General features: G+C 46.8%; 1 protein-coding gene across 1 annotated transcript in view; it reads right to left on the bottom strand.

Annotated features, from left to right (window-relative positions):
- Positions 1–15,062, bottom strand: part of ACSF2 (acyl-CoA synthetase family member 2) — an 88,408-nt gene extending 73,346 nt beyond the window's left edge. Inside the window, exons 1-3 of the mRNA XM_085855501.1 lie at positions 14,804–15,062; positions 3,046–3,262; positions 1,661–1,789 (exon numbers count right to left, since the gene is read on the bottom strand). Coding sequence (XP_085711627.1) covers positions 1,661–1,789; positions 3,046–3,262; positions 14,804–14,904 — 447 coding nt within the window. The 5' untranslated portion in view covers positions 14,905–15,062. The remainder of the gene's footprint in view (positions 1–1,660; positions 1,790–3,045; positions 3,263–14,803) is intronic.
- Between the last annotated feature and the right edge of the window lie 521 nt (positions 15,063–15,583).

The raw sequence follows: 15,583 nt of genomic DNA on the forward strand, positions 1-15,583 counted from the left end.
CTTCCCTTCGCAGGGCAGCTTACCGGATGACAGGATTGAGGCAAAGCCTTCAGGACCCCCAATATCGGAGGGAAATAGGAGGGCAACCACGGGGTAATCTTCCCGGCTCAGATTGCGGGAGTATGTGTCGGAGTGATGCTGAGTTGTCGTCCACCAGACGGCGGTCTCCTTGGGTTAACCTGAGGTGGTCCCTTCGGGTGGGTGCCTGGAATGTCCTATCCCTAAGAGAGGATGATCACCTGTCTCTGTTATCAGCTGAGCTCAAGCATTTGGACATCGGTATTGCAGCTCTCTCTGAGGTTCGGATACCGGATTGCGGCGAGATAATGGTGGGTGGTTACACCTACTATTGGTCTGGTCGCTCTGATGGTTACCATACCCAAGGAGTTGCTGTAGCTGTGTCCAGTGAGCTGACTCCAATGATAATTGAGGTAACACCGGTCAATGAGCGAATTAAGAGACTATGGATTTATCAGTCATCATCAGGATTCAAACTATGAATGGCAGTCACCATGCACACAGTCCCAATGAGGCTGACAGGATGGCCTACATCCTGGAGGTACACATACTGATATCTGAGCAGTCTAGCCTGGGTTTAAATCTTGGCCCAGCTACAAACTGTCATCATGTCTTGCGGGCAGGACGAGGCATCAATGTGTGTGCGGTCCCTCGGATGGACGTTAAACTGGGCGTCCTGTCTGCCAGCAATAGTTGGTGGACGTTAAAGATCCCACGTATCCTTCACAAAGACGAGGCAAGGTATCACCAGCACAGTCAACAAATTTCACCAATTTCTGCCCTAATCTCAAAAGAGTGTTGCATCAGCAGTACAGCCACACCTCAACCAATGAGGTTCATCGCAGTCATGTGCTGCGTCTGAAAGAAGTCTCCGAGAAAGAGTAAAAAGTAAAAATAAAAATAAAATGAAAAAGCATGTTACAGCCAAATGTGCTTCGTTGGTGATTAAATTCAATTTCCTCCCACGAAGGCTTTGTGCCGCAGTCAGAGTTGGAAGTGGTTCGAGAGAGATTGATGAACGTTGTAATGTTCTTGAAAAAAAAAAAAAAAAAAAAAAAAAAAAGAGGCCCAATTTTGATATTTTTGTTTTTCACGCAACATTCCATGCAAAATGAATGTTATTCGTAAAGAAAATGAGAAAATGGAATTTAAAACAGTTGGTTGCGAAAAAGCATGGCCAACAGGACATTGCGGAAGAACTGACCTTTGTGCCGTCTCATCACGATTCAACTCGGAACTCGACAATAAACTCAGACTGGTGCTTTGTCGGCAAAGGTTTTACATTAAAAAAAAAAAAAAACAGCTCCAATTGCCGGATGGGACATTCATCGTGGGATCCACCTGACAACATCGATTGCTGGTGGACATTGAAGATCCCATGGTGTTTTTCAGTGAAGAGTGGACAAGGTATTGGTAGCACACACAAGTAAATTCCACATTCCTGCTCTCACCTGGTTCAGATAGGACAGGCACACTACCGGGTCTATTTCATCGTACAAATGCCAGCATTGAACCCGAAAGATGTTCTTGGTCATGGGATACATCATGTCAGAAGAATTACCCCACACATGATCACAACCAATAAGGCAATTGTTATCCCAAAAGATTAATGAAACAAATTAAAACAAAAATGATTTCTCACCAGAATGATGCCCGCATATGCTGCTGCCAACTGGGTGAGTACCCAAGACAGCGAGTTTGGTCCTAGCACTCCAATGCGATCTCCCGGTTGCAGTCCCAGGGTCAAAAAACCCTGGGCAAGTTTTTCTACCTGAAAGAGTGGGTGATAAAAATGTGTTCGAATTAGAGTGTACATTGCGGAGATGCTGGTCTGTTAAATCGAACATGTTCTTCAATCCTGGAAAAATCTCAGTCTCACCTTGTCGCTCCCGAAGTATCGTCAAGTGAACCCACCTATGTATTTCCATGGTTGAAGACATCCGGTCTCTTGACCTCAGTCTGACCATCAGCCGTGACCACCAACCTCCTATCCCCCCCGCCCCAACTTCCTGGGCCAACCACATGTAGCAAAGCTGGCCACCAAAGCCAGCTGCAGACTGGGAATCCTTTGTCATTCAAATCTTTCCTTGAAAAATCAAAGCCATGCACAGTCTACGAGGTCTTTGTCCATAGATCAATGGAGGACTGCTCTCCCCAATGGGCTGGCAATTAGCATCACATGCGTCTTACCTGTATTCTGGAAGACCTAAAACACTTAACATTAGAAAGTCAAGCAATGAGGCCGAAGCACAATGTCTGTTCCTCTCACATCATAGGCACATCGGTGGCCTGTGTTTCTGTTTTACAGCCTCTCCTTTTGTCTCACTCCCTCTGCTACCTCAGCCCTTGGACCCGACTCACCAACTGCAGGATGTACGTGATCTTCCAGTAACCCCCTCCTGGTTAAACCTCTAAAATTCAGATGGATTGCGCATCTCAACTCTTTTGTTCCTCGCTTATCCAATCGATAGAACTGCCTACCAAATGCCGTTCTATCCTACTTGTCTCTCCAGGGCTTCAAGCAGGCAGTGCAACGAACACAGATCATATCATCCTGTATCCTTACCCACAACATTTATCAACCCTCGTTAACCCCTCCTGTGTGCTGTCTCTTTCTCTCGTCTTTGCATGTTCATTCATTCGCCTGCTTATTCCGTCCAACTGTCGCCCCACTCTCCCACTGTCAATTCACACCCTCCATCACCTTGCTCTTCCACAAGCCTGAGTTTGCAAGGAATAGCAAAATGGAACCCGCGACAGCCATAACCTTCAAATGGAATGCAATGTACAGCTTAAACCAATTCGACCGAAGTTCTTCTTCACAATATCACACAACTGAACAATTAGCACAACAATATTGAGAGTGAAATAGTTTGGGTGGCTCAAACATTTGTGAACACCACAGCAACATATTGGAAATATTTTGCGCAGTACGAAGGTACATCATTGCTCTTGAACCGAAATGGAAACAATACCATGCGACACATTTTACACTTCGACTACTCAAAAGCGAATGCAATTCCTCACCTTCTCAAGTACTTGTTGGAAGGTGCACCTTTCTCCTTCGTTTAAAAATACAAGAGCATCTCGCTCAGGCCAGAGTTGTGCGGCACGCTCGAGGCAGGTCCCAAGGGTATGAGACAGCAGTGATGGTCCTCTAGTCGAGTGAACGTAACTTTTTGAAAGCCATGGCTGTGTGGGTGGTACGTCACATCCTATATGAAGTGGATCTGATGGAAAATGGCTGGGGGGGAAAAAAAGGGTGTGTGGATAGGTGAGAGGGTAGGATTAGCAAGACTAGAATAGAGCCAGTAAACTGCAAGGCCATCAACCTGCCAACAAAATGAGCAATAACCAGAACCTACAAGACTCAGATGACCAGACTCGATGGCATAAAGGTTGGAGTGTCCGCTCCGAGTATGGGAAGTCGGTGTTTCAAACCCCAGCCAAGTCGTACCAAAGACGTTAAAAAATGGTACTTGCTCAATTGCTCAGCATTTAAAAGGCTCGGGCATGGGAAAACAACACCGGGAAGGCAAGAGCAAACCACCCAGCAGTACAACCCTTGCCAAGAAAATGCTTCAGCAACACCAATATTCTGTCAGAGTATGGTGTATCAAAAGAGAATAAATAAATAAATAAACAATTAATTAACAGCTTCCTGATGAGATTCTAATGACATTGATGGCCTTAGATTCCAGAGCCTCATGGAGGAGTCAAGTTAGGAAGCAGCAGTCGAATTCCATACTCAGGAGTCATATTTCCATGACACAGGTGTCTTTGTATTGTTGCGAATTCGCACCCGCCGGCGTGCGATCGGCCGCTCGACTCGAATGGTGGCCGCCTCGCCCACCGGAACGGACAATTCAGTCGTGACCCTCTCGGACCAACGCCGGGAGCTAGTCACGGGTGGGGGTTTAACCACACCACGATCGTGCCAATTGCGCACCCGCGCAGGATAGGGTCGCTCGCCAAATTCGATCTACCTAAGTACCTGCGCGAATGGTCGACCGGGCGATCGCACCTCGCCGCAGGCCGACTCCGGACACGAACCGCTTAAGCGGTCCGTTCCGTGCTACAGTGATAACCGAGCGGTGTTATCGGCGGCCTCGATGGTTCCGATTAATTATCGGGCGTATTAAGCCCACTACGAACCCTTTACGTGAAGCAGGATGGAGGGTCAATAAAGAAAAGACGAAGCGAAACGGGAAAACAGTTCACACAATGCACATTTATTACGCGACACACGGAAAGCACACATATACAGCCAAACAGTCAAAATGCACCTATAGCAGTAAAACAAAAGAAACAATGACGCAGAGTTACTACCGAATACGGGTAAACACGGCAACACTTATACAGTTCTACTTTACAGACGGCGCCAACACACATTTACTCAAAAGCAAAGGAAAGAAGCCACCCTCATAGACAAGGGGGCAGACAGGCCTGTAGGCCAATATGCGCGCGTGACCTGAAGGAGCGGCCAGGTCCACGAGACTGAGTGGGTCCTACACGCGTCCTCGTGACGCATTGGCGGACGAGCCGCAAATGTGGCCGCGTGGCTGTGCCCCGACTCCGTGCTCCTTGGCGGGTTTCGTTGGCATGACGTTTGGAGTGGGGTGGGAACGGGGCCCCCTGTGTTGCACTATCTCAGCGCGGGGGAAAAGGGGGAATTGTTGATGCCCTGGGGGAGAGAGAATGGCTGGCTGGCTTGGGTCCCGCGACGAGCGATCTCCCACCGCGACCTCGTCACCGACCGCCGTCCTTCTCGCCTCGGACTCGAGCTCCTTGGCCTCTTCCCACAACTCCCCTCAGCCGACTGCAGAACCCAACTCGATGCCTTCGCCACCCGACTCCACTCTCTGCCACACTCTGCTGCTGCCACACTCTGCTGCTGCCACACTCTGCTCTCCAACCAAAAACTGACTCTGCCACGATTCACCTTGCGCTCACCGTTTTATAGGCCGGCAGGAGAAAACAATATGCAAATTTCCGGATCAGAATGACCTCGGGGGCGGAGCCACGCTCGCCAATTGGACGGAGGAAAAGTGGGCGTGAACCTCCCCTGATCCTAGAATTTGCATCTATGGATTTCACACAGACGCGCCTGGAGGCGGGGCCAAGCCGCTCCACGCTTGCTAATTGGACGGATCAGAAGTGGGCGTGTAGCATTCATTATCTGAATTCTCCCTCGGAAAGGCCGCTATTTGCACTCGCGGCTCGGTGCGTATCTTGAACGAGCCCAAGACAGTCGACGCTCAGTGTTCACAGGTGGTGCGGGAATGGCCATAGAAGGAGAGAGGTGAGGGTGGTGGAGGGTTTTTGGTGGTGGTTTGATGGTTATGGCGGTTGAGACGTGGTTGGTTCAAAATAAAGATAGAACAGAAAAACGGCTATCTCAAAGCGTCGCAGCCCGAATGAATCACATAAGTCCCCACTAAACAACGGGTTTGGGGCTAACTACACATGTACTTAGAGTTATCTCACCTACGGGCCCTGAATGGCGTTTTGCGAATTTCCACAGCCGTAACAGTATACTCGTATAAGCTGAGCAGGGCAGAGGAAAAACTTGGTCCTCCGGATAATTCTGATAATTCTAATGTGGAGGCTGGCTTTGGAGGCCAGCTTGTAGATATGATCTGCCCAAGAAAGTTTATAGATTATTTTGAGGCCCATTGAGCTGTAGAGATTGTACTTCTCCCAGAGGTCAACCACAGAAATAAATTGTGGAATTCACCTGCCAGTCATGGAGGGAGAAAATGAGAATATGCATCTTTATTGCACCAAAAGACACGTCCCAAGTGACCAGGTGTTCATTCACTGCAGATCAGTGGAGAGGGATGCTGCCACAGCCTGCTTGGTGCATAACTTTCCTGCACAGAGTGGAGTGATCTGAAAAGTGATATAATGGATTTTCCAGTGACGAAGGCGTGTTATTAATGTAAAGTGCCTTCAGAAAGCCCTCGACTGCCATCACATTTTGTAGTGTTCCTGACGTCACATCCTGAATTAAAAATGGATTAAATTATTAAAAAAAATTATCACCAATCTACACAACATACCCCGTAATGACAAAAGTGAAAACATGTTTTTAGAAAATTTTGCAAATTATTTAAGAATGAAAACCTGAAATGTCTTACATCAATAAGTATTCAACCCCTTTGCTATGACACTCCAAGTTGAGCTCAGGTGCATCCAATTTCCGTTGATCATCCTTGAGATGCCTTTACAACTCGATTGGAGTCCACCTGTGGCCAATTCAATTGATTGCACATGATTTAGAAAGAAACACACCTTTCTATACAAGGTCCCACAGTTGACAGTGCATGTCAGAGCAGAAACTCCACCATGAAGTCCAAGGAACTGTCCGTAGAACTCCGTGATAGAATTGTGATGAGGCATAGATCTGGGGAAGGGTATAAACAATTTATATTGTGTTGAAAGTTCCCAAGAACACAGTGAGCTCCATCATTAGGATATAGAAAGAACATGGAACTACCCAGACTATTCATAGAGCTGGCTGTCCAACCAAACTGAGCAACTGAGCAAGAAGGACCTTGGTCAGGGAGGTGACCAAGATCCCAATGACCACTTTGACAGAACTACAGAGTTCCTTGGCGAAGATGGGAGAACCTGCTGGAAGGACAACAATCTCTGCAGCACTTCACAAATCTAGGCTATATGGGAGAGTGGCCATACGGAAGCCACTTCTGAGAAAAAGACGCGTGACAACACACCTGGGATTCGCAAAAAGGCATGTGAAAGATTCTGAGAGCATGAGACAAAGGATTATATGATCTGATGAGATAAAAATTGAACTCTTTTGCCTGAATGCAAACTGCTTCTCTGGTGGAAACCGAGCACACTTATCACCCATCCAACACCATCCCTACTGTGGAGCATGGTGGTGACAGCATCATGCTATGGGGATGCTTTTCAGTGGCAGAGACTGGGAGACTTGTAAGGATGGAGGGAACGATGAATGGAGCCAAACACAGGGGCATCCTTGAGGAGAACCTGCTTCAGAGTGCAAAAACACTTTAGACTGCGGCAAAGATTTACGTTCCAACAGGACAATGACCCCAAGCATACAGCCAAAGCAACACTGGAATGGCTTTAGAACAAGAACATGAAAGCCCTTGAGTGGCCCAGCCAAAGCCCAGACTTGAATCTCATTGAGAATCTGTGGAAAGACTTGAAGATTGCTGTTTACTGACTCTCCCCAACTTACTTGACAGAGCTTGAGCACATCTACAAGGAAGAATGGGAGAAAATCCCCCAAATCCAGCTGTGTAAAGATGATCCAGACGTACCCAAGAAGACTCGAAGCTGTAATCGCTGCCAAAGGCGCTTCTACAAAGTATTGACTCAGGGGGTTGAATACTTATTAACACAAACCATTTCAGCTTTTCATTTTTAAGTAATTTGTAAAAATTTCTAAAAACATGTTTTCACTTTTGTCATTACAGGGTATTTTGTGTCGATCGGTGACAATTTTTTTTAAACATTTAATCCATTTTTTAATTCAGGCTGCAACAACAAAATGTGACAAAAGTTGAGGGGTGTGAATACTTTCTGAAGGCATTGTATCTACAAGCTTCCATTACTGTGACATACATGTATGTACAGGTTACTACCAGCACCAAAAATATAGTTATTCCCCATCACCAATACATTTTCTAGTCTTGGATAGTCCCTGGATCAAGCCTGCAACAACAACAAAAAAATAACAGGTACAAGTTCATTCATTTATACATTTTGTTTTAACTTATTGTACAAGATTTATACCAACAGCTTAAACAGGTCTGGTCTGCAACAAAATCTACAGGGTAGTCATATCCTCAATATAATCTCCAGGCTTGGATAGTCTGGATGGACAAATCTGTAATCGATCAAATAAAGACAATAATTAATGTGTATATACATGTACATCTTGTTATTTATAAAACTTGGTTCACATCAGCGCTGTTTGCTTCCTGCGAGGATGAATCATACGCACACCAATACTACAAACTAATAATCGGAGACTAAGAAAAAAAACGTTACTTTTTGGGAAAATGACACATCGGTCCAGATAGCAACCAAAATGTGAAAATAAACATTGAAGTTGTTCTTTTTGAATCAAAACAGCTATATTGTCACGGGGCCGGGTATCGGTGGCGAGCACGACCGCTGGAGGGAGCAGTAGAGTCGGCTCCACGAACGCACCGGAATTGAGGTCGTGCCTTTTGTACAAGTCCGAAAGGCACGGGTCCCTTACTGGACCATGAATCGCCAATAATTTGACCGCGTGGGGTAGAGTCAATTGCCAAACTTCAATATACCCAATTACCCACGCGGACAAAGCTACCGGGGAATTCACACCCTCGACGGACCTCTAGCGGAACGAGCCGTTACCGAGCCCAAACCGTGTGTAACCCGAGCGGGGATTACCAAGGCCCGTCGGACCAAATTAACAATTTACGGCCCGAATGGCCTTACTAATTCACAATACGCACCATGCTTGGCCAGTGGAGGAAACACAGAAACGAGCTGGAACATTTAACAAAAGGGATATTTATTTATAATGGGGCAGGGGAGCACGCAAGAAGGCAGAGTTAACCGAATAATGAAGGAATAGCAATATATGTACAAGCACTACTGCAGTTTAACTTAATAGACTGGCGCCACAATCACACACACATACACCCAAAAAGAAACGGACCCGTCAGGTCTTTATTGGAGGCCTCCAGCTCGAGGAAAGGCGAGTTGGAGGTCAGAGCCTATTCTTGGACCTTTCCGCCTCGTGCGGTCTTCGACAATCCGGTGTGGCAGGACTCGACCCCACCACACAATGTCGCTCCAAGCCCAGGCAGGCAATCCTCGCGGGACAGGCTCGCAGGCACACAGGCCACAAGAGAAGACGCTCTGTTGGCGGGACCCCAGGAAGGCAACGACTGGCTTCAGAAGACCACCAGACGTCCGAAGTCCGAAGACCAGAAGACAACCACTCAACTCTCTACTCTCTACGATTCTCTCGTTTGGCCGACGTGTGCTTCTCTTATCCCATGATCGCACTCCCTCATTGGACAGAGAGGGAACGCTCTTTGCCCATATTTGGAGCCAAGCCAGAACGAAATGCTTGTACCCATATTTGGGGTGAAGCCAGAGCGCAACGCTTGTGCCCATATTTGGGGCGAAGCCAGCACACAAACGTCCAGAGAAACTCCACCAAGCACACTGGACTCTGCCCATGTACGTGCTGACATGCACGCGTGTAATGGTGCCGGTGGATGATGGTGGAAGGAAGTGAGGGCAGGTGTCATTGTTGGTAACTTAAATCCTAACTATCAAAATAACTCACAGCGCACATACAATTAATCACCCATTAAACATAGGACGGGACCCTAACGAGAAACACATACTTACCGACATAGCTGATCTATAGGACCTGGCTGTTGTGTGCAGTAAGCTTCCAAATTCACAACAATATTAATACCTTTTTGCAATTCATTTGTGTATTTTTAAACAAATAAATAAATATACATGAGTTATCTCAAACACTAACATGATTAAAGACATTCGTTGCTCCCCTGGCCATCAGGGGGCACTGATGACTTGGGTCCCAAAAAAAAAATGCTCATCTGGATGAAAGTATTAATGTGTCAAGTTTCATGCCTTTAACTAAAAATGCACGGTTTTGAGTTTAACCGCACCACTACATTGTGTATCAACAGAAACTTGTGAGGGGTGGGGGAGGGGGGGAATAATACATAATAAAAATCTGTTCAGTGCATTTTTTGGCCTGGATTCTAAAAGCAGTCCATCAACAGAACGGCAGAAGAGTGGCATTCCTGAGATGGTGGGTGCCATTGCGGTACAACAATGCTCATGGGATGGGAGGTGGGATGGGGGATAAAGCAATGTGAATGACCATAGGAAATCAGGTTAATTATTCAAAGCTGATATGTCAAGTTATTCATTAAGCTTATTAAGGTCTTTGTTTGCTTGCCTTTCACTCTCGTGAATAACGATGTTTTTTGAGCAATTTAGGGACCTTTTACTTGGCCATTTGGATGACCATCCATTGTGTAAGGGCCAACTGCAGAGCATTACTTCATACAAGGACACAATGGAGCAAGTACCACTTCAAGATCAAATCTACTTGCAAATCGGCAAGCACACAATAAAGCCAAATCTGGCAAAGCACGCAATGCAGTCAAAATACTCCCACATCTGTTCATAGCCCTGAGGAAATGAAGCAGACATATCTGATTTCCCCCACCAAATGGAATTTGCACGCAACTTGTGGTGAGAGCACAAGAACAACTTATTTAATGGCCGTATTGTTCCCAGCATCTGAGAGATTGGCAACGACGCAAGTTATTCACAAACTGGCCCTTCAGGTTTGGCATTCCACTGAAAGTGGCAATAATTTGTAATTTGGCCTGGGTGACAGCTCACCTATGCTTTTGTGAAAAACAATGTTGGATCCTTAATGTTCACCAATGACTTGTGCTGACAGATGGGACCTCCAGCTTAATGTCCATCTGATGGATGGTGCATTCATTGCTGCACGCAAAACATGGTCAACACTTTAGCTGGGTTGACATTGAAACTTAGTCTCGATAGTTCAAAGGCGGAGTGTACATACCTTAAAGTTATCCTGCCAGCTCTGGAGAATGTGCATTCTCCAGAATGTGCAATTAACAAGACGACAACGTCGTGTAGAGCACGAAACTTGCAAAATCGATCACATAAATTTGACCTCAACAATAATTTGCGGTTGAATTAAATGACCAAATATGCAACTCCTCTTCAAATTTCACGTGAATCGGATGAAAATTGACAATTTCAGAAATTCGGCCTATGTTGACCTTTTTGGCCTATGTGGACCTCCAAAATAATTGGCTGGTTGAATTCAGTGACCTGAAATATATATCTTCTTCAAATTTCAAATCAATCGGATGAAAAATGAGGATTTTAGAAATTCAGCCTATGTTGACCTTTTTGGCCAATGTGGACCTCCAAAATAATTGGTCGTTGAATTCAGTGACCTGAAATATAAATCCTCTTCAAATTTCAAGTCAATCAGATGAAAATTTGGGATTTTAGAAACACCACCTTCGTCGTTGACCTTTGGCCAATGTTGACCTTTTGACTTCAAAAACAATAGGCTTCTTTCGTATGACAAACTCTACGATGTGGTGGAGTTTCGTGAAGATCGGTTAAAAAAAATGTGACCTGTAGGTGACAAACAGACAGAATAACAAAATCGACGAACCAATATACTTGAAAAATCTTTGATTTTGCAAATAACAAACAAAGGGGTGAAAACATAACCTCCTTCACCTTCGGTGGCGGAGGTAATAAAAGGTGGAAAAGTGAGGGTGGAAGGAAAAAAAATAAAGAAAAAGTGAGGGCCTCGGCCAATGTGTGCAAGTCTATAAAGTACGGACGTCTATAAAATACAAACAATTGGAATGTGAATCTATACAATACTGTTATGAATCTGGAAGCCATTTGCACACAGACAGACAGCAGCCCCTGCAGTTCAGTTATTTTGAGAAGTATGTGTTTATAGTCAGAGTCCCGTCCTTCTGTCTAATGGGAATTTAGTGTGTGCGCTGCGGGTTATTTTATAGTCAGGTTTATTACATCTTCTACAACAACAACAACAACAACGGCACCGTCCCTCACTCAACCCAGTCGCCATTGCCCACGTGTTTTTGGCTGAAGGCGTCGGCACACATTGTGCCTCCATCGCCTCAAATCGAGACTCCGCTCCAAGGAAGGGCATGGGACTTTTCCTCCAGCCAATGAGCGAAGGGCGAGCATCACACGCGCGCCCCAGCCAAAGGGAGGCGAGCGTGCCGAAAGCTACTACAATGCCTTGTCCAATCGGGAGGCGAGTAGCGAAAGAAGAAATCGCTTCCACCTCAAGAGAGGGTAGGGTTGGTCATTGTTTGAGCGTCTGCAGTCTTGGTGGCAATTGGCTTTGTCTGCGGTCATGGTGGCTTGGCCTCGGTCGTCGTTTGTGGCCCTTTCCGGTGGCTTCTCGTGGTAGTGGCGGCCGAGCAGCCAGGAACGTGAGCCGTGGACTTCAGGTCGTGGGTTCGAGTCCCACCATGGTGGTTTGGAGTCAGTGTGACGCACGAGGCGGGAAGGTACCCCGGCCTGGCTCTACCGAATAAAGACCCACGGCGTCCATTTTCTTTTGGGTGTGTGGGCCCCGTCTGTAAGTAGAATTGTTAAGTGCCTTGTACATTGTGAATTACATTTCTTTTTCATGATAACTCTGCTCGTGTCTCCCTTCCCGATTATTGCCTATTGTAAAATAAATCCCCGTGTTAAATGTTCCAGTTCGTAGCCTGTGGTTTCTTCCATTGACCCAGCACGGTGCGAGCTTGAGAAATAGTAAGGCCATTCGTGCCGTAAATTGTTAATTTGGACCAACAGATCTTGGTAATCCCCGTTCGGTTTACACCCGGATCGGGCTCGGTAAACGGTCCGTTCCGCCCGAGGTCCGTCGAGGGTGTGGTTTTCCCCGGGAGTTAGACGACGTGGGTACTTAGGTATATTGAAATTAGGCAATTAACCCTACCCCACGCCGTCAAAATAATGGCGACCACGGTCCGCTAAGGGACCCGTGACCTTTCGGACTTATCCGAGAGTCACGACCTAAATTCCGGGTGTTCGGTGGGAGACAACTCCACTGCTCCACCTCGCGGTCGTTTATCGCCACCGGACCCTGGCCCACAACAATTCAACTGAAAAGGTCTGTTTGTCAGCTGAATAAACGTAACCCTACGTCGCCAATCCATTGTCTACACACCACACAAAAATCCTGGCAAGGGTGTGCCTGATTTCTCGTTCTTGTTATTAAGACATAATTCTGTACTGGTACCCAGTACTGTACTGTACTGGTATGACAACTTTTTTGTGGCAACTCTATCTTTAAGATGTTTGGAATGCTCAGCTAATATTAATATCAATATTCAATTAATCCCTATCTTGCCCCCATCAAACCCACTGTCCCACTGTAGACTTTGTATCCTCACCTGAGAAGGTAGAGAAAGTTTTGCCTAGCCTTGACACTGCTTTGATGACGGACCAAGATGGCATTAGTGCCCATGTTTTCAAACCCTGCTCTGTTGTTGTTGCTTCCCCTTTGTTTGGCCTATTCAATCTATCCTTCTCTTTTGACCGCCTTCCATTAGCCTGGACTTCAGGAAACATCACTCCCACCTCCAAGGAGCGTTCATATAAACAGATCCTATCAACGAGAGACCCGTGAGCTTGCTTACAATCACAAGGAAAGCCATGGAATCCATCATTGCTGCTGATGTCAAGCGTTTCCTGTTTTCTCCACATGCTCTGAAAAACCGTCTCTTCCTTCTTCCAGATGACTCTACATTGTACCAAACGTGACCTCGTCCCATCGTTAAGCAGACTGCAACAATGTCACTCTGATGATCTGGGATCTCTGAGATGCTGGTTGATAAATGGAACATGTCCTTCAATCCTGGAAAATCTCACCGTCTCACTCTGTCACACTCGAAGGATCGTCAAACTAACCAATATATGTATTTCGATAGTCAGCCACTGGAAGACGTGGTGTTTCAATCGGACTCGAAATGGCGTTTTTAATCGCAATTTGAAACTTTTCACCCGACCCCCCCCCCCCGGACATTCGACCCCCGACCGCTAAGAAGGGTGTTGGTGTGACACCCCAAGGAGACATATGGTTAGATGCAGAATTGGAAGATGCACATTTTGGATTTGGTTTGAAGTCGATACGACCATTTTAGCGGACGTTATTGCGAAAATAAGAATTTCGGTTTTTTGGTGACCATGACCTTGACCTTTGACCTAGATTCACCAAAAACGACAAGTGTCCAAGTTGGACCATGGCCAACGTCTGTACACAGTTTGGTCATGATCGCTGAAACGGTGTGGCTGCTGCAGGGTAAACAAACACACAAACAGACAGACACACAGACACACAGAATGACACACACAACCAACCAACATAATCGCCGAAATCCGAAGGATTCCGACAATTAACGAACAAATTCACTTTTCGAGTGTAGATTCACATTCCAATGGGACATACTTAATGGTGGGGAAAAATAAATAAATAATAACAGCAATGTTCCTAATAGTACGTACTTTATAGACGGACTCGCATTCTAATGGGACATGCCTGATCGAGGTACTCGGTTGAAAAAACGAAAGACAAGATAACATGTAAACCGGCTAACTTGATCGATGATGCACACAGGTAGACACACCTGTGTGATGCACAAGGAGATGATGCACACAGGTAGACACACCTGTATGATGCACACAGGTAGACACACCTGTATGATGCACAAGGAGATGATGCACACAGGTAGACACGAGGCTTGAAGGAGACTCGCGTCCATCGGTGCACGTTCGTGAGTGACAAATTGCTCGTTTGTAAAGAAATGCTTCACTAAACGTGCGTGACCAGGTGCGATGAAACACCGTGAGGACTCGAGAACCCAAACCTACATCACGTGATGCAAGTGAACATTTTAATGAATCAAGTAATTAAAATTGTGACACGTCGTCCACAAAAACAAACCGTGCAACCCTGCGACTCCTGTGAGTAGAAACTCTCAGATTTCTTGGTTTTGTAACCTTTTCTCAGCATGTACGAGATCAACGTCACCAAGTGAGAACAGTTTTGGAAATCGAGAAGAGTTTGAGGATAATTTTCCCTCCAACCCTTCATCTCCGTCCCCACGCTTGTTTACAAGTCCAGGAATGTAAAACTCACATTGTGTAGTTATTTGAGGAACATCGAGCGAAACCGACGAGCCATGGTGTCCGGGATGGAAGAGAGAGTGCGGATGGAATCCCACAAAGTACACGGAGCATGATAACGAATCGGATCAGACACTTTCACTTCGTGATATCCGATGTTCTTACAAAAAAAAAACTTTCCGTTCTTTTCAAATTGTTTCGTTGGTGTCAGCACAATGGACGGGCTGAAGGGGAGGAGCTTGGTGGATCGTGTTCTCACTTGGGTGCCAAACCACGCCCACGCCCTGCCAAACCACGCCCCTTCTGGTAACTTGTTCACAACACACAGCACAATGGACATTATTACATATAATACAAGGAAAAAACAGGGAGAGAGGGAGAGAGGTAGGGGGAGGGTGAGAGGAGAGGGGATGGGGGGAGAGTGAGGGGAGAGAGGGAGGGGGAGAGGAGAGGGGAGGAGGGGGAGGGTGAGAGGAGAGGGGAGGGAGGGGGAGGGTGAGAGGAGAGGGGAGGGAGGGGGAGGGTGAGAGGAGAGGGGAGGGAGGGGGAGGGTGAGAGGAGAGGGGAGGGAGGGGGAGGGGGTGAGAGGAGAGGGGAGGGAGGGGGAGGGTGAGAGGAGAGGGGAGGGAGGGGAGGGTGAGAGGAGAGGGGAGGGAGGGGAGGGTGAGAGGAGAGGGGAGGGAGGGGAGGGTGAGAGGAGAGGGGAGGGAGGGGGAGGGTGAGAGGGGAGGGAGGGGAGGGTGAGAGGAGAGGGGAGGGAGGGGAGGGTGGAGAGGAGAGGGGAGGGAGGGGA

The sequence above is a fragment of the Eptatretus burgeri genome, chromosome 14 (assembly GCF_056783735.1).
Source record: "Eptatretus burgeri isolate ZD-2024b chromosome 14, Ebu_testis_v1, whole genome shotgun sequence".
In the NCBI taxonomy this organism is placed as follows: Eukaryota; Metazoa; Chordata; class Myxini; order Myxiniformes; family Myxinidae; genus Eptatretus; species Eptatretus burgeri.